We start from the raw sequence: 23,877 nt of genomic DNA, 5'->3' as shown, positions 1-23,877 counted from the left end.
AGCCCTTCATACAGGGTATGTGGAATTACCCAAAGTGATTGCAAGATTCCTGCTCTTTTTTTGATGGTGGTTCTAGGGGAGTTTGGAGACTGCTAAAAATTCCAGAGTTTTTCTCACTGCAAAGCTAGCAGTTTCTTCATATGAGCTTTCCCAGATGTGGGTTACAATTTCAAGCCTTCAAAATAAATAATAGCTGGTTTTATTTATAGGTATTTCTCACTATTTTTGGGTGATAATTTTGCTGTAATTGAGATGTAGCTTAAGGATGGAATTTCAGTGGAAGCTCTTCTTTCTGAATGATAATAAATAAATTTTTTTTGGGATGGATTTACTCACTTGATTCTAATTAAATGTGAAAAATTCTCCACTAAGGTATATTCTCAGTCATATGTTGTGTGTTCTAAGTGGCAAGATTACCAAAGTTGTGTTGAAAAATGGAGGGGAAAGAAGGGGGTTCTTGTGTGTTCTACTTTTTCACTTCTATCTGTTGCTCTAAATGTGGACAATTTTTGGGGACTAATATAGTTTATGCATGGATAGAGATATAATATTTAAGTAATTAGGATAATTAGGACTTACACCAACATGCAACTGTTCACTGAGACGGCCAGCTCATGCAAGGGAAATCCATAATGTGCTTCTCTTTTTTGTGAATTAAAATGTATTTAATTATACTTGTAGTGGCACAGCTTTTATTCCTCTTTCTTCTCAACCCATTCTCTCCTTTTTTACCCACTTTTCAATTTTTTCTCACTGTAGTTGGTGGAAATGTGGATTGGAAGCAGATAGCAAGTATTCAGGAATCCATTGGTGAAACTAGCTCCCAAAGCGTTGTTGTTGCTGTAGACAGGTACTGTATTAAATTTCTTGTTGTCACTTGAAGTTTTGCAAGTAGTATTTAAATACCCTGTGCTAAGAAAAGGACCGTACTAATTTATTAATTTATTTGGAAAAAGCCTACATAAAAACTACCATAGAGAAGTGCTTTTCAGCTGGGGGGGGGGGGGGGGCGCAGATTTTTTTTTTTTTTTGCATCATGAGTATTTGTGCAAGAAGGAGCAGGGTGAAGATTAGGCAAGAAACTTCTTTACTGACAAAAAAATTAATGCAGAAGACTTACAGAATGGAGTCTGCTGTAGCGTCTGCTGAATCTTGATTTGCTGTATATAGTAACAGGTTGCAAATCTCATTTTGCCTTAGTACTTGAGGGCATTATTGTCAAAATATTTTTCTCCTAAATGTAATTACTGACTCCCTGCTTTCCTCTAGGTTTTGTAGATGTTGTCTGAAATGACCAAAATTATTATTCCAGTCTTCTGTTCTATGAATCACATGTATTTTAACTGGATTTGGCTAGGCAGAATACATATTATGAACATTCCCTGTTTATATCATACAGTAGTGATCAGACTGAAGTATTCATGGATCTTGCTTGCTCAGCATCTAAGAAATCAGAACATATAATTTTCTTATTGGTTGTCAAAATTGATGAAGAGATATCATTTTGAAGGCTTACAAACATTTCTGTGGTTGAAGTACAGGCAGCAAGATCGATGTCAGTTCAATGAAAAGTTGTCTTGCAGTAAAATCACATCAAGTGCGCTGGAAGCTTGATGTCAAACACATAATAGCTGTCTATGTTTGCAGTGTCCCTCCCTGCTTCATAATGGGAAGTGTTTCAAATATCTGCTTTTCATGGCAAATGGATATTATGCAGTCTGGAGACGTTTGTGTTCTGTATTTCTATCAGGGATTATAAAAGCTGACAGTATTCTCACTATGTCTTTACAATTGTAAAAAACTAATTTTTTTTTTTAATAAATAAAGGTAATCAGAGATTGTCTATATACTGTTAAGGAAAACAAGACAAGAAAGCTTGAATACATTTAACAGATGCGTTTCTTAAGAAATTTTAACCATGTCTTTAACTACACTTTACAGAATATTTACGGGATCTACAAGGTTGGATGGAAATGCTATTGGTAGGTTTCATCTCTTTCCTACCCTTCCCCACCCCTGTAAACTAAACTTGGAAAAATATTGCATTAAAATCTGTGGTCATTTAACAGTGGATTTCGTTCGCTGGCTTTGTGCTGTGTCTATGGATGAGCTGCTGTCTGCTACCCACCCTCGAATGTTTAGTCTGCAGAAGATCGTAGAGATTTCTTATTACAACATGGGCCGGATAAGGTTACAGTGGTCTAGGATCTGGGAAGTTATTGGCGATCATTTTAATAAGGTATCCCTGTTAATGCTTATAGTGCATACTCCTTTAGTTCTTGATACAGATTATTTTATTTTGAAATTTATTGGAAAATCACGTGCTTATATGAATCGTAGTGGTTTTTCTGTCCTTCTCTGTAAGTTTAAACCAACAAAAATTGTAAAGCTTGAACAACCTGCGAGAAGGCAGAAGTGCACGGTATAATAAATATAAAACCAGAAGCATACATTAAGTTATTTACCTGAGTCTAGAACTGGCTTCTGTTAGTTTTGTGCTGTAATTTTTGAGGGTGTTTCATGATGCTTAGTTTAAGAGATTATCTTCAAGTCTAAATTAACTCTTTATCAAATGAATGTTTGACATGCATTTTTAATACAGCTGTTGACATCTTTTTTACATGGCTTGCTAACTTTTAGGAGGTTTTAAATGTCAGGTTATTTAACATAGAAAATAGCTGGAATTAGGGATTATTGAATTGCATAAACAGTGTGGTTTCTGGAATTGACTACTGTTTAATTTTGTTAATTTTTCAGTACTGCTTAGTTCTCTGTTATCAACTGTAAAGGCAGCTTGTGCTGAATCCGTAAGAATTCTGATGCAAGCTTACTCTGCATTTCTATTCTACGTTCTCAGGTTGGCTGTAATCCCAATGAAGATGTAGCTATTTTTGCAGTAGACTCATTACGACAATTGTCAATGAAGTTCTTGGAAAAAGGAGAACTTGCTAATTTCCGATTTCAGAAGGACTTCCTAAGACCATTTGAACATATCATGAAGAGAAACAGGTAATAACATGCATTTAACTGAATTGCCTTGCAAAAGCATCGACTTTTGCAATTAATATTTCAAATTGCTTCTGTAAAATCAGTCGTTAGGAAATTATATTATTCTAACTGATTATGTAATTTAGTTTAAAAAATTATTGTTTATTATCCCAATTTAGGTCTCCTACTATTCGAGACATGGTTGTACGGTGTATTGCACAGATGGTGAATTCCCAGGCTGCTAACATTCGTTCTGGCTGGAAAAACATTTTTTCAGTGTTTCATCTGGCAGCCTCAGATCAGGATGAAAGTATAGTGGAACTGGCATTCCAGACTACAGGACACATTGTCAGTGAGTATGGATGATACTCAGACATCATGGAAGGGAGTGTCACTCCCAAGCCCAAGAAGTTTTGTCTTTGGACTCACAGCCTGCATAGTAGAGCCTGCTTCATATCTTGGAACCAATGATTCACGCTTTCCAATCAGTCCTCTGGGAAAATACTTACCAAAGTCATTCAGTAACATTAGAGTTAATTGGTTTTCTTTATGTGTTTTAAAAAAAACTTGTTTTTTTGTTTGTTTGTAGCATTCTATGGTAAAACAACTCAGGCCTTAGATAATTCTATTTAATGTGTACATTTTATTTAAGTGAAGTATTCTGGGGTTTCCCCTAGGAAAAAAAAAAAAAGGGTACATATTTTACTATTAGGTTGTTTGCTTATCTTTTTCTGTTTTTCTGAATTATGCTTGTATAAGGCCTGTATAGGAGAAAGTGGTGAGCTAGGGGGTAATTTTTTTTTCTCTCTCTATTCTAGTCTAGATCCCAGGCTTTAAGGGATCTCTTTATTCTGTCGGAACCTCTGCAAGTTTATAAAACTGTTTCATCATCAACAAAGCATTTTTTTCCTTCAAAAGCAGCTATTTAAAAAGAAAGCAACATGTTGCTGGGGAGGAGGTCCATTAGTAGATGGAACTCCATGCTTCATGTGTCCCTCTTAAGCTGTGGTGACACAGACTAGTGTTAAACAATAAGCCTATTGCTGTAGTCTTGCTTAACTGTTACATTTCTCTGCTTTAGTCCAGATGCTACCTTAATTTATTTTAAATACTCGCTGTCAAAATGAAATGCCCTTTGGGTATTTTTTTAATTCCTTTTTTTCTTTAGCTTTTCTTACTGCTCAGGCATTTGACAGCACCAATCAATGAACTAGTCTCTCGTGACTTCTGTTACAGACAGTTCATATTAGAATTAATAGATTTTAAAGCATGACACTTTTTTTTTTCTCCTGTTCACACTTTTCTCTCAGCAATCGTGTTTGAAAAACACTTCCCAGCAACCATAGATTCTTTCCAGGATGCAGTGAAGTGCTTGTCTGAATTTGCCTGCAATGCAGCATTTCCAGATACCAGTATGGAAGCGATCCGCCTCATTCGCCACTGTGCAAAATATGTGTCTGACAGGCCTCAGGTATACTGTGTTAACTAAATTATAAGTGCTTTTATAAAGTAAAAATAATTATGCTAAACCTACTGGCTTCCCTTCAAGTTTCATGGATTAATGAGAAATGTACTTTATTCAGAAACAATAGTAGTATAAAATGCCACAGGCTTTGAAAGTATCAATGATTTTTCTCTTCTTTTATTCCCCTTTGCCCATCCCTACTGCCCAGTTCTGCTGGTTACTCGAATTCCTGAGACTTGTTGGAAATCAACATATCTCAGGATTTGCTCTCCGCTGGGAAATGTGAAGAAATGGATAATGGCAAAACCAAAAATGCTTGATATGCTCAAAATGTTATGGTTAGAGCCTCACTTTCAGGTGTCTCTGTAAAAATGAGAGCAAGAGACTCACACTGAACTGCAAGCAAAAACTGATGCTTGCATGTGTAATCTTGTTTATTTTTTAAAGTTTATTCATCATCAGATACTAAGCAGTAGTTTGAAAAACAGTTCACTTTCCCAGTGTAACTGTTTTGATTGCCAAATCATCCGAGGTATCAGGGTATAATACTCTTGCAGGAGAGATTGTTGTTTACAGTCCAAATTGTGTTTTATTTTGAAGAATCTAACTTGTGTGACTGTGTAACTGTTTCCATTTGAAGGCATTCAAGGAATACACAAGTGATGATATGAATGTAGCTCCTGAAGACAGAGTGTGGGTGCGAGGATGGTTCCCAATTCTCTTTGAGTTGTCCTGTATCATCAATAGATGCAAATTAGATGTAAGAACCAGGTAACAATCAGTATTTGTAATTCAAATTTTAAAAGGCTTACTTTATACTTTTAAAGCAAAAACAACTTTTGGTAAATATAATCACTGTAAAATGACTTAAGTATTTAATTCAGGTGATACCACTGTGGAAACAACAAACACCTTTTAAGTAGACACTGGAATACAGAAATTAAGTCTGTATTCTGTACATTTGAAATTTTGATTTTCTGTTATAATAAACAGCAAAGTTATGTAGTTATGATTGTATTCTGTCCTGCTTATCCCACTTACCTTGGGGATTTTAAAATTGGTTTTATACAATGATTCATTAAGTGGTTGAGGATTGCAGAAATGGTTAAAAAAAACAAAGCTGTACTCTGATCTCATGTAAAACATGTTTATTTTCCTGGAATATGATTTTCCCTTGTAAAACATATTCAGTTACAGTTCTGATGTGAAACATGAGGGGTTGTACACAAATAACTTTAAATTTACACATTGGCATGGGAGCTGTGGATCTGGAATCCCTTTATAGCTGGTGAAGTTTAATAATTGTTTCTAAACTTTTGTACTTTTTAACTGGAAATATTTGTATATTAATTTTTGTGGCCCTTGGTAAAGGAGTTGGTTTACTATTTTAATTTACCACAGCTCTCAAAAATATTTTTGGCGATTGCCTGTGACTATAAAGTGCCTTTTTACAAGCTGATTTTCTACTTATATTTTCTGTACTCATGTGTATGTATAATGTTCTCAACAGTATTTCTGTTTGTTATTGCTGCTGTAGTTGTACTTGGTCTTGTTCTTGTCTTTCTTTCATTCTTGGTGTAAGTTGTTCTTTCTTCATTTCAGGGGCTTAACAGTAATGTTTGAAATAATGAAGACATATGGCCATACTTATGAAAAACACTGGTGGCAAGATTTGTTTCGGATTGTCTTCAGGATATTTGACAACATGAAACTGCCAGAACAGCAGACTGAGGTGATAAAAGTGGAGGAAGATAATTTACATGAGAACTGTATTTACAGAAGAAAACCTGTAATATAATTTTGTAAAATAATGTAGGGTAAACCTCAAAACTTGGATGGTGGACCTGTGGTTCTAGTAGCCTTGTTTTCTTTTAATGCCATTCTGTTGGCAGGTGTTGTCACTTTTTTCATTTTTGCAAGTCATATGTGTAAAAGGCCTAGTAGTTTACACTAGGAACAACAGAAGAATAAGATAAAATACAATGTAATTAGGGTTTGTAAGAGGAACTGTAGCTTTTACATGTGATGTTTGGAATCTGACACACAGTGACATGCTCACTTGATGAGGCTTGTAATCAGCAGTGAAGTCACAATTAGAAGAAATAAGTTCAGTTAGTTCAAATTTTTTTGATGACAAGGTGAAAAAAAAACCTCTCAGCCAAACTGAACCAAAAAACCCCATAACCAACTCACAAACAAAACCCACCCAAAACAGCACTGTGCTGTCATTGCATAATTTTGGCCAGCCATCCAGTTCTGATGCCAAGCCAGAACCAGGTACTATTCTGAAAAACAACTGAAATAGGCTTTAAAATTTAACTGATGTGTAAATTATTGCTGTTAGAAGTTAGATCAGAATGGTCAGTCGTTTGGGAGGCTTTGTCTGGCTATTTGTAGTAGGACATGTCTCACTTCATTAATTCTTTTTCCCTGGAAAACATGTAAACACAGCTTTAGCTTGGTGTTAAATCATTGAGCTAGGACTGAACACTAAGACAGTTGTTTGTCTGTTCCTGTAGTTTTTTTAAACCTGCTAGTTGGCAAAGCAGGAGTTGAGGTTCCAAATTTTGAGGTTTTGAGGTATAGAAATGAATTTCATATCACTATAAAGTAAACTGAGTAAATACAAATGTTCATCTATGTGTTTATCCAGAAGTTTCACCTTCAGGTTGTAATTCTTGGTTCTGTTTGCCTCCTAGAAAGCTGAATGGATGACAACTACTTGTAACCATGCACTTTATGCAATCTGTGATGTATTTACACAGTATTTAGAAGTACTTAGTGATGTTCTTTTGGATGATATATTTGCACAGCTGTACTGGTGTGTGCAGCAAGGTAGGAACTGTACAAATGATGTTAAAACAGTGTTAACATTTTACTCTGTTGAATGTGAATGAACAAATACACTGTTTGTCTCTTACAGACAATGAACAACTGGCACGATCTGGTACAAACTGTTTGGAGAATGTTGTCATCCTTAATGGTGAAAAGTTTACCCTAGAAATCTGGGATAAAACCTGCACTTGCATGCTGGATATTTTCAAAACTACAATCCCTCATGCGTAAGACAACTGTTAATATTTATACTTTGTAAAATAGTTTGACTAGATTATTTACCTATTTTGAACTCTTAGATATCTCATAGTTGGGGTGAACAAAAAACATTTAAGTGTGGACTAAAGAGAAACAGACTTACTTGTAACATGATGATAAATTAGGTGTAGGTATTCTTCTGTATTGTTAATGATGAAGTGTTAAAAACTAAAATACTGTATAGGAAATAAGAAAAAAAACTTCCCAACAACCCCCAGGATGTAACATAAATCAGTTTGAAGGTTTTGGATTTTATAGAAGTACTATCTGATTTTTTTGGGGTTTTTTTGTTTGTTTTTTTTCTTTTTTAAATAGAAGATGCAGGCTTTGCTGTTTGTAATTACATGTGGAGCTTTTTCCATAAAATACTAAAATACTGCAACAGTTTTACAGATTTAAGTCTCTGTGGTTGATGGTTAATTTCCATCATATGTTTATATGAATCTTAGTATTTTTGTGAAAATTTTCTTGAATATTTGGTAATCCTTTGCATTTATATACTAACTCTGTGTGAGGTTTCTTGGAGTAAGGCTGCACCATTCCAAGTGTTATGTTTCATCCAGTTCATATTCTTTGCTTCTGGGACCTACTTCAGGCCTGAAGAAGACTGAAGCAAAAGAAACCTTCTGCATGTCAGTCTTTCTTTTTAGAGTTGCATATCAGATAGCACTGAGATAGCTTCATTCATCCATTAAAACCTAAAATCTGTCACTACCTTACATATTTTTTTAAGTAAGTAGGTATAAATTAATTCCATCAAAAAATAAGTATAAAATGAAGCTGAAATATTTGGAAGCTAGCAAGATACCTTCTGCATTTTGATAAGTGCCAAAAATAAAATTGGAAGTCACATCTCTGGATGTAGAAGTCCAGCTGAATTAACCCTAACTTACTATGTCCTGTTTTTGGAAAGATTTTGCTGTTAATATTTACTAGCATATGATCAAAACCTAAATTTCTGGGTGTTCTTATAGTTGAATATTAGAAACCTTTCTAGAGCAGCATTTTGGATATCTTAATATTTAGACATACTCAAAATACTCTTGTTGCCTTTAGTTATATCAAATTTGAAATATATTCATTATTCGCTTTGATGTTGAGGCCCTTCTGCTTCTGAAATGGGTTCTTTTTCTTAGGAGAGTATCCAACTCCTTCCTTTAACTTTCTCTTTCTTTCTCTTTTAATCTTTCTGTATCATCTTTTGAAAACTTCATTATGTTATTCCTTCCTAAATTTCTGGGAGGTTCCCAACTTTTGTAGTCTTATTTTGGTTTTATGTGAGGATACTCATTTTTTTTTCCATCTCTTTCTGAGTCCTAGGAGGATACTTCTTTTTGCCTCTCATTTTATGGGATCTGGTTCTTTTTCTGAGACTTCTGGCTTCGCTGATATTTCATATATTATTTCTTTGTCTCTCTATTAACCTTTTTTTTTGCAATGGAACTTCTCCTGCCCTCCCATCCCTAGTTTTTTTATTATTTTCTTTTTTGACAACGCCATTTTAATACTCAGCTTGTCGTGGTGACTGTCTCAGTGCTTAAAGAAGGCAAATGATCTCTTTACCTTTTTTTTTTTCCATGCCTGGAAGTAACACAATAGTTAATGTTGAAATGAAGACAGACAAGTCACACGGTGGTAGATAGGAAAACTTTATGGGCAAGTGCTTTATAGCCAATTGTCTTAAAATAGTCAGAGGCTGCAAATCTCTGGAGTGTAAAGTATCTTCTGGCAGAAGTTCTTATTGGTCTGATCAGGTACAGTTACATTTGTTCTTTTTTAGCATTCATATGAAACATCTTCCAGTTGTTGTGCAGCTTCTCTGATTTAAAAGCTGCAGCATTGGCTGCATGAGTTCTTAGTTGCAGTATCAGCCTCTGCTGGTTCTTGGCAAGTTACTTTTTTGCAAAGAGAGTTGATCATATTTCATTGCTTGGAAAATGTACTATAATATTTACTCAGCTACCAATTTCTGCAAGGATCACTTACTAGAAAACCACAAACCATGCTGCTGCCAAGCTTCTGCAGATCACTGAGGTGTTGATAGCTGAACATACTAATACAGAATGGCTACAGTTGGAAAGGCCTCGGAAGTCTTGTCGTTCAACCCCTGTGCCTAGGCATGGCAACCCCAGAGCACTTTTCCCAGGAAAAGTCCTGACTTTAAAATTCCTCCAAGGAAAGAAGCTCCACAGCATTTCTGGGCAACCTCTGCCTTGTGCCTGATCATCCTCACAGTGAAAAATTGTTTCTTAATGCTCATAGGGAATTTCCTGTGTTTGTGCCATTGCCTCTGGTCCTGGCATTGTGAATCACTGGAAATAGCCTGGCTCTGCTTTGCCCCCACATTTCAGATATTTATTGCATGTTGATGAGATGTCCTGCGCCTTTTCTTCTCCCTGTTGTCTCCAACTCTCCTCATGGGTGAGATGCTCTAGTTCCTTCTTCACCTTTGTGGCTTTTTGCTGAACTTTCTCCATGTCTCTCAAACTGGGGAGCCCAGGACTGGCCACGGTGCTGGGCAGAGGGGCAGGGTCCCCTTCCCACCTGCTCCAGGTCTCCTCACACAGCCCAGGATAGCATTTGCTTTCTCTGCAGCAAGGGCACCCTGCCCACTTATGTCCAGCCTGGTTCTCTGCAGGCTGAGCTGCTTCCCAGCTGGGCAGCCCCCAGCACATCCTGGGGCATGGGCTTGTTCCTCCCTGAGTGAAGAACCTTGTTCTTACCTCACTGAACTGCTCAGGGTTCCCATCAGCCCATTTCTCCAGCCTGTGGAGGTCCCTCTGGATAGCAGCATGACCCTCTGGTATCAGCCACTCCTCCTGCTTTTGTGTCATCCATCTTCCTGAGTCCTCTCTGCCCCATCACCCAGATCATTAAGATGGACAGATTGGACCCAGTATTGACCCCTGGGGTGTACCACTGGCCTCCAGCTAGATTCTGTGCACCTGATCACCATCCTCTTGGATTAGCTGTTCAGTCAGTTCAGTCCATCTCACTGTTTGCTCATCTAGCCCTTTGATTTTTGCTTATTTTAACAGTTTCTTTAATTTTTCTTTTAATTTCTCTTCTATTTATAATTTTTGTTAATTTAAATTTTCTGAAGCTTCATGAGAGTTAGTCTTGGTTTGTTGCTGAGAAATCCAGTGTGAGTGCCCTCTTGTCTTCAAAAAATTCAAGAGTTAGAATTGGTTCCTTGCACAAATTATGATGGTCTGGCCTCTACCAGCTCGTAATGGCTCATTGTCCCAGTGCCTCAATTTATGTTTTTGTAGCTTTCAAGAATCACTTTAGTTCTCTGTTCTACTTTATTTGTTGCTTTATTAAATGCTCAAGATTTTATCTTTTCTTATCAATCCAGTTTGTCTCTTTAGTTTTTCAGTTTTCCATTTTCTGGAGATCAGCAGTATATTCATTTAGGATGCTTAACTGGGTGTAAAAACTCTCCCTTAGGAAATGCAGACACAAATGTCCAATATGTGTTACCTCACACAGATTGAGACTAAAGAGTTTGAGATCATGACTATGACAGGTAACTCCAAGATTACTTTGCAACAGTAGATTGGATAGAACAAAAAACAATGGAACAACTTAGGTTATTTAATCCAATTTCCCTCAATTCTTGGCAGGCACAGTCTCAGTAAGTTACAATTAGTGTAGAAATTTTTTAGTGCTAAGGTTAAGATCCTCGAGACAGCAGTGTCCTATAGGAAATCAGCAGGGAAGAGATCAGAAGTACTGTCAGTGATTTGATACCTCATAACAGCAATGAATCCTGAGTGGAAGTGGTGAATTTTTAAGTGGAAATGGAAACATAATCCTGGAATATACCCCAGACAGAGAATGCAAAACATCTCCAAATGTTCATGTGATTTCTTCTGGAGTAGATTTGTTCCTTATTCTAGGTCAAGTTTAAGGCAGTGTGGGAGAAAAGGAGACCCACTAACGGCACTAAAACACTGCCTTAAGGCAAATCCAGTATTTCTGAGAAAAGCTAATCCACCTCGATATAGTCCACTTGTCCATCCAAGGTACTTGGCAGAAATGTTGGAGTTCAACAAACACAGTGCTTACACTTTTAAACTTGTGTGAAAAAATAAAGTGCACTATTGTAAATATAGGTGAACTTAATAGGAAGAAATGATGATGTCTGACTCAAGTCAGAAAGTTTAATGATTTCTTTATTATAACTGTGTTAAAATACATTAATATACTATATAAAGGAAGATACTAAAACTACATACTTCTTTCTCTATATCTAACTCTAACATAGTTCATGACCCTCTCTTGAGAGTATAGATACAGGTAGATTGGATTGGCCATCAGGCTCAAATAATCCTCACCAGAATCCAATCAGGCACTCACTCTAGGTAAACAGTTCTCTAAACATATTCCACATGAGAAAAACAAGGAGCACAAATAGAAATTGTTTTCTCTTTTATTTCTCTCTGTGCACTTCTATGAAAAATCCTGAGGGACGGAGAAATGTGCTGCCACAGTGCACTTAGAATTGAAAATAATGCAAAAAACCACACCATGTTGAAGGGGACTTTTTAGAGTATTGGTTCTGATTTATAGCTCAAACTTAGTAAATCTGGAACTGGTTTTGTGTTTTCAAGGCTGCTGACTTGGCGACCGGTCGGTGGGGAGTTCTGCTCTGGCTCTCCCTCTGATGCAAAAGAAAAACTGGTAAGCTGCTGAAATAAAATAATAATTTAAGATTGCAAGAGCTCAGTAGAAATGTGTTGTGATGTAATATAAGTGAAATATAATAGGTTTAAATACATTTTTTCGTTTTTATTTACTTGAATTTTTTTCCAGCTTAGGTGCTATTTAATCTTTAAAAATGACAAGGAATTAACTGATGAAGAAGTATGTGCTTGTTTGCAGCAAAGTTGACTTCCAGAAATTGGCTGTAGGTAGTTACCTGTGTTTCTTTTAGGTAATGTCCTGTCTGGCAGGTTTTTCTAATACAGTATTTGGGCTTTGAGTTGTTTTGTGGTTTGGATCATGGTTTTCTTTCATTTTGATCTACTGGAAAGAAGAGAAACTGCTGAAGAAGGAGAGATGGACAGATTGACTTTTTTTGCATCCAAATTTTCTGTTGTAATAAGATCTTAAATATCTATTTAAAGTAGAAATTTTGTATAACCATCAGATTTCATAGTGTTAATTGCATAAACTGATGTGAAGTCTGGATTTGCCTGCAAGTGACAGCTCCTGTAGCTGCTTTGCTGCTGATGAGAATTAATTTAGCTTTTGGACATTCTCACAAGATTGCTGCATAAAGTTATTTATAGATTAATGAAGCACTTGATACAAGTTGCTCAAGGATAATGGTCCAAATGAGCTTTACTAAGAGAGACTGACTCCCTCCATTTTTCTTTATGAAATGTTACCACAATTCAACTTAAACAGAGTAAATGTTTGTGAAGGCCAGTTCTCATTATATGGATGTTATACCTTTGTGCTGTACCATGACATTTCTAGTGCTTTGATCTAAACAAATTTGCTATATTTTTGATTCATTTATGTCAAATATAATAGCATGTGTAAATGGCAAATAAATGTCTTAGTCTTGAGTAAATTGAAACATCATTTACCTTTGAAATAGTTTAGCATTAATGTTTTTAAAAATTATTTTTATCTTCAGTGTAAAAATATATTTTGCAACTTCAGAATTAACAGAATTTATGTAATAAATGGTACTAAAGGAAAAATATTTTGGCTGTCTCATGTAGTAGTATAGAATCTTTGCAGGCTTTGGATATTTTAATCTCATTTTTCTTTAGGTTGCTCAAATATGATGGAGTGTTTTGCTATCAGTAGACATGATACCTATTAAAATATATATTTTTACTTAGTAGAGATGAAAACTTTGGTTATCTACTGATATGAGAAGCTGAGGTGTTCTTTACAGGAACCTGCCAGTAAACTTCCTACTCCTTATCTGGTAAAAGCTGTAGTAACTCTTGGGTGACAGAAGAAATTCTTGGAGGGAGTACAAAAACCTATCTGAAAAATGTTGCTCATTGCCTTTTCTGTGTACTTAAGTATTTGTTACTTGTTAAATTTTCAGTTGTTTCTTAGTAGCTCATCTTTCTGGTACATCTTTCATGAATGTTTATAGCAAGTATGACTAAAGAGAGGGAAAGTGCAGAGTTGAAACAGCAAGTGTCTTGCACTCTGAAGAGCACAGCACTATTACCAATTAACAGAAGTCTTCTCTAAGTTAATTACTTAATTTTTTTTCTTTCTTTTCAGGATACAATCTCCCAGAAGTCGGTAGATATCCATGATTCCATGCAGCCTCGATCTTCAGATGGACGCCCCTATCAGCCCAGCACGGGCGCCACGGCAGCGGAAGAAACGAGTAAAGCCAGGCCAGCAGCAAGTGCGTGCTCTGCAGGGTTTGCCATTTAGTGTCTGTTTAGAACCGTGTGTAGTAGATGTTTGATACATTAGTTACAGCCCCAGCTGTGACTTCAGAAACCTGATGTGAAGAAATCACATTGTTTAATTTTTTGTCTTCATGTACTATGACAGAATTCTCTTGGACTCCCGTGGGTCCACATTTTTTACCTGTGTTTTAAAAATCTAGTTCAACTTCAAGCTTCTGGGCTTTTACCCAAAGCAAAATATTAAAAATAGTAGTCTTACAGTGATATGTGAGATTTCTTTTCTTAGGAGCAGGGATTTTTCAGCACAAAATGCAACAGAAGCAGTAGCTGAAAAAGAATTCTGTCTGTGATTTGAAGAGAATGTATCAAACCCTTATTTAAGATCCTTGTGCAGTTACGTTTCATTGCTTAAAATGGTCATGTGGTGCATTAGTATTTGCCACAGCTGCAAGCACACATGATGCCAGTGCTATGCTTAAGCATCCTGCCTGGGAACAGCCTCTGGCTCATGCTATTGCACTGAAGGTCCAAGTCACTCATTTTGGTGGTTTTTAAGTACCACTGAACCAGGTTGATCCAATGTATCACAGACAACTTCAGGAAACAGTTTTTTAAGAAGTTCCAGTTGGTAACATGGTGATGTGTCCTGGTGTTAGTAATTCCAACAGGTGGATTCCAGGTTTGGTTTACACGTGTTCTTGAAGTTAAACTGTTCCTCAGCATGCCCTCAAAACAGGTCAGAAAAGTTCTTTAGTTAACAAGTAGTTTTCTTTCCTTTAAAGAATTTCCAGAACAGAAGTTATTTGCTGCTCTTTTGATCAAGTGTGTTGTACAGCTGGAACTCATTCAGACGATCGACAACATTGTGTTCTTCCCAGCAACTAGCAAAAAAGAGGATGCAGAGAATCTAGCAGCAGCACAAGTAAGTGGGACTGATAGGTACCTCTGTTTTTAACACCTTTTCCTCCAAAGGTTTTAAGATAAAGTTTCTTTCAGATAACTCCTCTAGTGTCTGCTAATTTAAAATTTTTACATGCGTTTGAGAATTTCCATTAGCCTGTTATGATCTTTTACAACTCCTGTTAAATTGCATTTGCTGTGCCAGGGCAGCACTGTGGAGATTAAAACATGTATTGTTCAAGGGGATTTATGTAACTGGCAGGTGGATACAACCTATTTAATACAATGTTAGTTTAAGTACAAGTACAGATGTAAACAGGGTGGGATTGAGTTATTACAGGAATTTGCTCAAGACAGTTGTGAATTTTTAGTTCAAATCTTTTTCTTCCTTTTCCTCTTTTTTCAATAGAGAGATGCAGTAGACTTTGATGTCCATGTGGATACACAGGATCAAGGGATGTATCGTTTTCTAACATCACAACAGCTTTTCAAACTTCTTGATTGTCTGCTGGAATCTCACAGATTTGCTAAAGCATTTAATTCAAACAATGAACAAAGAACTGCTCTCTGGAAAGCAGGTGAGTCAGTCCTCTTGAAGAAATACTTTGTGACAGTGGGAATTGACCCAAAATTAGCTCAGAACTACTTTGATGCCAAACGTAAAAGTTGAAGCTTTAGCTCTATAAGTGTAGGATTCCTAAAGGGAGGAGACCTTATCTGTGGATTCGTAAATATTTCTAGTTCCCTAAAATTTAAGTTGTCACTGGGGTACAGCTGTCACGCTGATTCTTGGCTGTAGATGTGAGTCCCATGCTTGAAAACTGCAGGCACAAACAGAGGTTTCACAGCCAGTTGTAAGCTGATACTAAAAATGGGTTCCAACCACAATTACGGCACATATTAATAGGTTAATTTCTCATAACATTTAGTACAATGGAGCACTGCTAAAAATTAATTACCTGATGTGGTCTCCTTCTGTCTGTGTGCAGAAGATGCTTAGAAAGAAAAGAGGGCGACTGTAAGAAAGAATGTCAGCTGAACCAAAAATCTAAATGGGTGTTTGGAATTCCTGTAGGTTTCAAAGGCAAGTCCAAGCCCAACCTGCTGAAGCAGGAGACGAGCAGCCTGGCCTGTGGGCTGCGCATCCTGTTCCGCATGTACATGGACGAGAGCCGCACCAGCGCCTGGGAGGAAGTCCAGCAAAGGCTGCTCAAGTAAGGTCCTGAGCTGAGCCTGGAGCTGAGCCTGTTCCTGTTATTTCTGATGTCAAAGAAAGGGGTTGGGCTGTTCAAAAGGAGAGACCATCTCTGTTTACAGTAAACTTGTAGAGCCAACACGTGTGCGTGGTGGTCACAGCTAATACTGAGGTTATGTTCTGTGGGGAGTGCTGTGCCTCCAGCTCCTGATGCTGTCTCTCCTTTTTGTTCTCATTACATGTTTTGCAGCGAGAACAAAGATTTCTTCTCCTTTTTTTGTATCATGTGGGTAGGTGGGGGCTCTTGTTTAAAAAGGAAAGCAGCTATCACCTAAACCCTGTTTTTTCTTTCACTAACGTCAGGTATTTTAGGGAACTGACTCTGTTCGTTCTCATTTTCAGAAATGGACCCTGGGCTTAAGCAGCCTTGTGAGCATACAGAGCCTTTGGCTCTTTGGTCACTGATTTTGTTTATAACGTTTTCAAGCAACTGTTAGAATAAGGGAGGGCTTTAAACCTCAACAGCAACACTTAAGGCTGAGACTTAGAGACTTAAAGGTTCACAGACTAGGAAGCAGAGCTGAAAACTGCCTGGTTACGTCAGCACGAGATATTCCTAAAGGCCGTGTAATGTTTTGTCAGATACCTCTCAAAGAGCACTTGATATGTTTCAAATACATTTGCAGACAGTGTAATCACGTTTTGTCAGCTTATTTATTACTGAAGTCCTAGGACTTTGGGTTTGAGTTGAACAAAGTGTCACTGCTTTCTGTCATTAGCCAGGCTCAGAGCAGCTTGCATAAAACAATGCTGTTCTACACCAGGGGCTCTACAGTGCCAGAATTTGCAAAGCCAAAGCTCTCTTTCTGCAGTAGAGCTCAGAAGGAAATGTGAGTTGTTATTTTTTTGTGTCTTTTGTCTCCAGTGTCTGCAGCGAGGCTCTGAGCTATTTCCTCACTCTTACATCAGAAAGTCATCGGGAAGCCTGGACTAACCTTTTACTCTTATTTTTGACTAAAGTCCTGAAGATAAGTGATGAAAGGGTAAGTAACTGTTTGGAATGATGTTTCAGATGACATGTACAGATAAGAAGTAGTTCCAGCCTGGTTTGTCACACACAGTTACAGACTTGACTTTAAAAGCTCCTGCAGCTCTGTAGACACTCTTGTGTTGAGGGAATATACATTCAAACTGCACTTGACAGATACTGACACATATAATTCAGTGTGAAGGTGCAGTGAGTGATAAAATGTGTCAGAAAAGTTTAAAGATGCTGGAATCCTTTAGAAGTGTGTGTTAAATTGTTTTTACCCCTCTCCTGCTGAGGAAGGCAATTAGTGATGATATTTTATTCAAAGAATTAACTCTTGTTTCTGCTGCCAGTGCTGCAGGTACATGTACACCTTGACCTTCTCCAAAGCAATTCTGCAGTAAATAAACCCCTGTTTAATCTCCCTCTAAGAACACTTGGCTGAAATAATTAAGTGATGAAAAAGGCCAACTGCAAGAAAAAAGCTCATAATAGAAAAATATTTCCTCTTGGAGAGTAAGCATTAGTAAGGAGCTTTGTGTAGCTGGTGAGCACTGTCAGAGTATATCACAGCTGTCTTAGCCTTATTCTAGTACTGCTAATTTCAGTTGTAAAGGTGTTTCTGCTGTCACTGTGGATTTCTCACCTACATTTGGGAGAGTATTTAAAATTCTTATTTTGCAGTGTGCTTTCTGAGGTGTACTGATGTATAATAGAGTCATTTCTTGTTTGTTTTCTCCTCAGTTCAAGGCCCATGCCTCATTCTACTATCCTTTGTTGTGTGAAATCATGCAGTTTGACCTTATTCCTGAGCTTCGGGCTGTTTTGCGAAGGTTTTTCCTGCGGATTGGTGTGGTTTTCCAAATATCCCAACCACCAGAACAAGAGTCTGGGATAAGCAAGCACTAGCAGATAGTGATGCTCTGTTTCCAAGTTTATATTCCTCAGCTAAATAAAAGGATTAGGTAGCTGGGCCGTTCTGTCTGGATCTCCATATAAAAGGTTTCTTTCTCTGGCAATGTGTATCCAAGGGTTAACGGTACAGATGCTTACAACTGTAATTAAGGCTTGCAACACTCCAGCCCCTCTCTTTCCTGGCGGATTCTCTCTCATTGGTTTCTCTTGCCTGGCTCCTGCTGAGCACAGAGCCGGTTTATAGCACAGTCCCCTTGTCAGCACGGGCTGCAGTGTCCTTTACTGTCCTAGACAGCAGCATAGCAACGGATGTTCATGGCGGGTGTGAAAGTAAAATGTACCCAAAGAAACATATATATGTAAAGGTTTGAGCTTCTGCGAGAAGTACAACTCAGGAGAGCTGTATTTTGAAGGAAAAAATGTTTATAGTGAAAAGAAAATGGAGATTATTGTTCATGGAAAAAAATATTTAGCAACTATGTCTGATATTCTAAGATTTTTGCACACTCAGGCTGTCTGAGACATTGGTAATCATCCTTCTGTGAAAATGTACAGAGATGCAGATCTGTAATATAAACTCTTTAACACTATACAGTTCTTCCCAAATTATTTTATTTCTGTAATACTGATTTGTTGAAAGCCCATAACTCTTCCTTGTTTACCAAATGCACTAGAAGTTTGGGTTTCTTTTTTGGGTTGTGATTTTTATTTTTTTTTTGGTTATTTTTGTTTTATTTTGTTTCATTGTAGCCCAGAAGTTATTGTTGCCGACAACAGTAGAACTATCACGACTGACATAACTACCTGTAATATACTTGTTTTAGGGCTTTTAAATATAACGAGCCATTGAAATGATGATCCTTCAAGGACTGGAACTTGAATCACTGCAAACAAGTCTAGGTTGTGTCTGCTGTCAAATGTTTTTTGTTTGATGTAGATTTCACTCTTATGTACAGAATTTAATGTTGGATATATTCAAGTAACAAATCTGGCATGGTTTGGGGATGGTTAAATTTATTGGAAATGTATTCATACTGTGAATTGTGCTCTGATGGTTAACAGACGAGATTGTCAAGCATTCTGTATTACAATGGATGTAGAAATTTTTTCAGATGGACAAAATGTATATGGTACAGATATGTAAAGTTTTCTATGTAAAAAAAATTCTGTACAACTTTCTGTACAATATTTGGTTCTCATCTGGCATATTCTAATCAGGTTATAGGTCAATAAAGTTTTTGAACTCTTTCATCAGTGCAATCAAAACCAGTCTAATCCACAGCTACTTGTTTTACAGTTTACTTTGCTTCTCATGCTTTTGTTTCAAAGGAGCAAACCCCAGACCTTGGGAGCAGAAAGCTGGGTGCCCTCTGCTTGACTGGGATGCCTCTTCTCACCGTTAGAGACAAACACAGGGGGAAAAGGAGTGGTAAATTAAAAAAAAAAAAAGGTGGGCAGGGCTGGAGGAGAATAAAAGTGCTACAGGAACTGGTCAGAGGGACCCTGTAGTGCTGCACAGGTAGAAGCTCAAAGCTGCACTTTGCTCTCTGGGGATTAAAACACAAGCACCAAACAGCTGATGGAGAAAAGGGGAAGAGAAGGGCTGTGATTGCAGTTCCGCTGACTTGGAACACAGCAGCCAGCTCAGCCTTGTCAGCATCTTCGATTTTGTTAGAGTGGAATGGGATTGTTCTCCAGTGTGTTTCCACAAAACTCCTGACTGGCACAGGAGAGCAGTGTGAAGAGCAAGGTGTGTGAGGGAGCCTCCTCACACATTGCCTCATTTCAGGGCAATGTATCTGCCACAGACATTCACAGCAGGCTCCAGAAGTAAGTGTAAGCAGTTCAGTGAAATAGCTATTGGAAAAGCCAGAAGAGGAAATTAAAATGCTATGACCTGTGGTTCAGAGTTTGCTCACAAAGTTAATTGGGGTGGAGCAAAACCAAATAGCAATTACCAGAGTCAGAAGGGGTAGAATTGAGGTTATTTGAATTAATTGTAGCCTTTACCTTGGCTGTATTTTACTTGTTCAGTTTGTTGTGCTGTGTTTTAATCTTAGGCCAGACCAAAGGTCTTTGTCTGACAGTGACCAGTAATAACTTTTACAGTGAGTATAATGTGTCCCATCCTATTCATTGTCATGCATGGCTTTAGTACACTCTTCTGAGACCATTGCCAGAGTGTCCCTGCTGCCCTGTTAAACAGCCACTGTTCCTGTGTGTCTGCCTAATTGCTTTCTAATCATCTGTGTTCAAGACAGAGCAGTGAGTACAATGAACTATCTAAAAACTTGGGTAGTTGGGGTTTTGAGTCTCTTTCTGGTTTTAAACCTCGCTGCTTTTTTGTTTTGTTGTGCACTCCTCTTTAGATATTATTTTATAGCCTGGCCTTCTTATGCCTTATTTATTGCTCATGTGGAAAAGACCCAATACCTGTTTAATTTTGGTTCATTGGGAGCTGAATTTTGGTGTCATCATAACTCTTCTGTGCCTCTTTAGCTCTTGCAATGCCAGAGCAGCACCAGGTGTGTTCTGGGCATTGTGTTCAACTTGCAGCTCTCTGAACACTCACATATATGATCGTTCTCAAAAATCTGGAGTTGGGGCAGAGAATAGGTGCTCTTTTAGCGATCTCAGTATCCATCAGGGCTGGGACTGCAGATAACATTTATTTTGCACGTGAGGCTGTCATGATCTGGAAAGGGAAAGATGCAAAGGATTCAGTGTCCTGAGAAGTGCCCCATGGAGGGCAGCTGCAGGAAGAGTAGAGTTCATGGTACCAAGGGCTGCTGTGGTTTCAGGCCATGGCACAAGTGAAAAAGGTAATTCAAAGGGGTTGTGCCATATCCTGGCCTTGAACTGGAGGAAAGGAATGCCAGCTTCTGGTCTGTGGCATTTATGAAACTTGCTGCAGTGGAATGAGTGTGGCTTTTTAGGGGAACACTTCATGCTTCTCTCTGGGGAAAAATTCTGATTAAAATTAAGGAAATAATAATTAAACTCTGTAGGCAGTTAGATAAGAAATTCTGCATCTAGCCTGGAGCTGGTACAGTGAATGTGTCTCCAACTTATGAAACAACTGGAGAGAGCCATCAGGTGACAAAGTATAAAAGGCATGAGAGGGTGGCAAGTGTGTTATTATAAAGCATTTTCACAAAGTTATTTCCTCCGTCTCTGGGAAGTCCAGACTGAAGCAGCCATGCAGCCCGTTGTACCTGCTCCAGCCCAGGTCAGGGATTGCACCAAGGGCCCTGCTTGAGTGGCCACTGGTGCCAGACCCACACTGATGAAACTTCTTACTGTTGAGCTAGAAATTCAGGGTAAGAATTGCCCTGATTTGGCAAATTCTCTCTGGGAAGGAACACGCTAAGCCCGTGAAGAAGCTCAACACCACATGAAAGTACATCTGTCAGCAAACATTGCCTGCCATCATCATGGAACTGCTGTAGCCTTCAGACAGGTTCACAAAAGCTTGAAGGTGGCAATGTAGTAAAGACCTTTATAAAAAGTGCTTGTTTTCACCAGTGGTTTATTAGGGTCTTTTTTTCCCCCATTGATCAGGTTTAGGCTCTGAGTGGGAATTTCCTAACCAAAAGGAAAGCTGCAGCATTACCCCTGCTTCACCTTGGTTGTGTAGTTCACTGAAGTAAAATCTTGCTCCATGTCCTTGCTAAAGCTTTGTGCTCTCAATGAACAGATTTTCCATGTGTTTTTATTTCTTTGGAGACAGCCTTAATACTCCAGTCTGTTCAAGAGTAAATGAAAGCTGAAGCAAAGCATAAGGAAATTGAACTCGGCTTTCACAATTTTTATGACAAAAATAATTTTAGTAACAAAATACTTTATTAACTCTTCAATCAGAAACATAAATATATTCAACAATATCTGTATTTTCAGCACACAATAAGTTAGGGAATGTAAGACACACTGTCAATAGTTATTTTTTCCCATGAAAGTGTTAGCTGCGCTTTCATGCAGGACAGCATTTATCCTATAAGAAAACCAAGTGTCCTTGTTCAAGTTACTCTTTGGGTAAAAACCTAATGCCCTTCTGCTCTTGGCCTGCTCTAATGCCAGAAAATTTTGGAGTTTGACTATAAAGCTAAAAAACATCTTTAATTTAATATCAAATTCACACACAGCACACTGTTTCTGAGGCTGAAATTTAAGTTGTATAAAAAGTGCAAAAGCTGCCAAGCTTTTCCTCCATTTCCCACGTCACAGAATAGAAAACATCCCTGTGCTACGTCTCCGTTCCACTGTAGTGTCTGAGCCTTTATTATTGCTATTTCAGTTACACGCGCAGCTCCACACTGTACACGGGAGAGAATTCTCCCTGCGGGATTCCCTGGCAGGCGCCCCCGGGCGGATCAGCCGTGCGCGGTGGAGAGGCCCTGCCAGCCCAGCGGGAGCGCCGCCTCCGGGGACAGCTTCGCCGGGCTCGGCTGCTCCGCCAGGAGCCTCCGGAGCGTGGCCGACGTTCCCGGTCGCAGCCAGGGCTCTGTGGCCACGGTGTCAGTGGAGCTGGCCTGGGACTGAGCGCGCTTCAGGAGGTCGTCCACGTCCCCCAAGGAAATGTCATCACCTAGGAGGAGAGCAACACGTGTGGCAGACGGCACAGAAGCTCTTCCCACCACGACACTGGGCAGGCTTGACTGCAATCAGTGCAGCAATAATGCTTTTATATATATATATATATATAAATGCTTTTAAGTGATATATATAATAGCGCTTTTAAATGACATTTCTACTTAGCACACGTTCGCTGGTGTTCTGGGGAACAGCTCCCCCCAGCAGCTCAGCAAGGGGATAAGGATACTGGCAGAGGTGGGTGGACACAGCAGAGGGCTCTTGCTTTCCAAAAAGCTTCTATTTAGGGAGAATGAAATCTGTCAGTGCACATATGCATAAAAATGCATGTGAAAGTAAGGCCATTCACTTACAGTGGCCTGACTGAACCTTGCATAGACAGTCTCCTACTGATGAAGAATTGTTTTAACTTGGCTTAACAGTGCAAATGCAAGTGAGCCTGTGCATCACAGCCCAGCACAGCTCAACCTCAGTGCAACGTCATGCTGAAACTGGCTAAGTTGGGATCTTCCAGATACAAAATAAGCCCCATCTAACAAAAACCAGAACCGCCTTGCCTATGAACTTGGGGTCCTTATCACTCTGAACTCTACTATTATTTGTTTCAATTCTGTCAGCAATTATACATACATCTAATACCTTAAACAAATAGTTCTTTGTGTGGATTATCAAACAACATACATTTTTGCTATATATGAAGGGGTATAAAAACGTAAGTTCCTCTGTCCTGTTCATTTTTTGGCTTCACAGCATCTGATTTTTTACATACTTTAACCAAAAAAATTATGCAAACCCCCTGTAACAACTAAAAAATGCAGTGTTTTCCTCTTAAAACTGAACCACATCAGTGAAGAGGTTCTGGTTTCTTGGTGTTAAAGCTGGGCAGAAATAAGTTTAAAGACTGGATTAGGAAAATAAAACCAACATTTTTGCAAAAATATCCTAATTAAAGCAAAACAAAATTGCATATTCTTTAGTGATTAAATAATTAACCTAAGCAATTAATAAGTGTCATGTAATTTATGTATTTGGATGATTTTTACGAATTTCAGGTTTTTATTCTGCAAAAATGATGACTTTTTAAAAATGAGAATTTAAACCAAAGCTTCTCTGAAGATTCTCATTAAAAATTTAAAGTTGATGGTCTAAGCATGGGTGTGAAAGCCCAAGGCCTGGAGAAGCAGCAGGCAGGCATGCAGGGGTGAAGGGAAGGACAGAACTGCACAACCCCACATACACTGGGAGCAAGGGCTGAGTTTCCCTCTTTGTCTGTTAGGTGGGATTGCAGGTTCTAAAACAAAAT

General features: G+C 38.2%; 2 protein-coding genes across 14 annotated transcripts in view; one reads left to right on the top strand and one right to left on the bottom strand.

Moving 5' to 3' along the window:
* Positions 1-19,235, top strand: part of ARFGEF1 (ARF guanine nucleotide exchange factor 1) — a 92,479-nt gene extending 73,244 nt beyond the window's left edge. For both annotated transcript variants that reach the window (XM_002197592.7, XM_072924719.1), the window contains exons 23-39: positions 760-850; positions 1,942-1,982; positions 2,070-2,239; positions 2,858-3,009; positions 3,168-3,340; positions 4,299-4,459; positions 5,094-5,224; positions 6,056-6,185; positions 7,153-7,288; positions 7,377-7,515; positions 12,163-12,232; positions 13,808-13,937; positions 14,727-14,866; positions 15,254-15,422; positions 15,920-16,058; positions 16,965-17,082; positions 17,814-19,235. In XM_002197592.7, the coding sequence (XP_002197628.5) occupies positions 760-850; positions 1,942-1,982; positions 2,070-2,239; positions 2,858-3,009; positions 3,168-3,340; positions 4,299-4,459; positions 5,094-5,224; positions 6,056-6,185; positions 7,153-7,288; positions 7,377-7,515; positions 12,163-12,232; positions 13,808-13,937; positions 14,727-14,866; positions 15,254-15,422; positions 15,920-16,058; positions 16,965-17,082; positions 17,814-17,978 (2,255 nt within the window). In that variant the 3' untranslated portion in view covers positions 17,979-19,235. The remainder of the gene's footprint in view (positions 1-759; positions 851-1,941; positions 1,983-2,069; positions 2,240-2,857; positions 3,010-3,167; positions 3,341-4,298; positions 4,460-5,093; positions 5,225-6,055; positions 6,186-7,152; positions 7,289-7,376; positions 7,516-12,162; positions 12,233-13,807; positions 13,938-14,726; positions 14,867-15,253; positions 15,423-15,919; positions 16,059-16,964; positions 17,083-17,813) is intronic.
* CSPP1 (centrosome and spindle pole associated protein 1) overlaps positions 18,687-23,877 on the bottom strand; it is a 64,766-nt gene continuing 59,575 nt past the window's right edge. For all 12 annotated transcript variants that reach the window (XM_072924722.1, XM_041713924.2, XM_072924725.1 and 9 more), the window contains one exon: positions 18,687-22,569. In XM_072924722.1, the coding sequence (XP_072780823.1) occupies positions 22,355-22,569 (215 nt within the window). In that variant the 3' untranslated portion in view covers positions 18,687-22,354. The remainder of the gene's footprint in view (positions 22,570-23,877) is intronic.

The sequence above is a fragment of the Taeniopygia guttata genome, chromosome 2 (genome assembly GCF_048771995.1).
Source record: "Taeniopygia guttata chromosome 2, bTaeGut7.mat, whole genome shotgun sequence".
Taxonomy (NCBI): domain Eukaryota; kingdom Metazoa; phylum Chordata; class Aves; order Passeriformes; family Estrildidae; genus Taeniopygia; species Taeniopygia guttata.
This window is presented reverse-complemented; position numbering and strand designations above follow the sequence as displayed.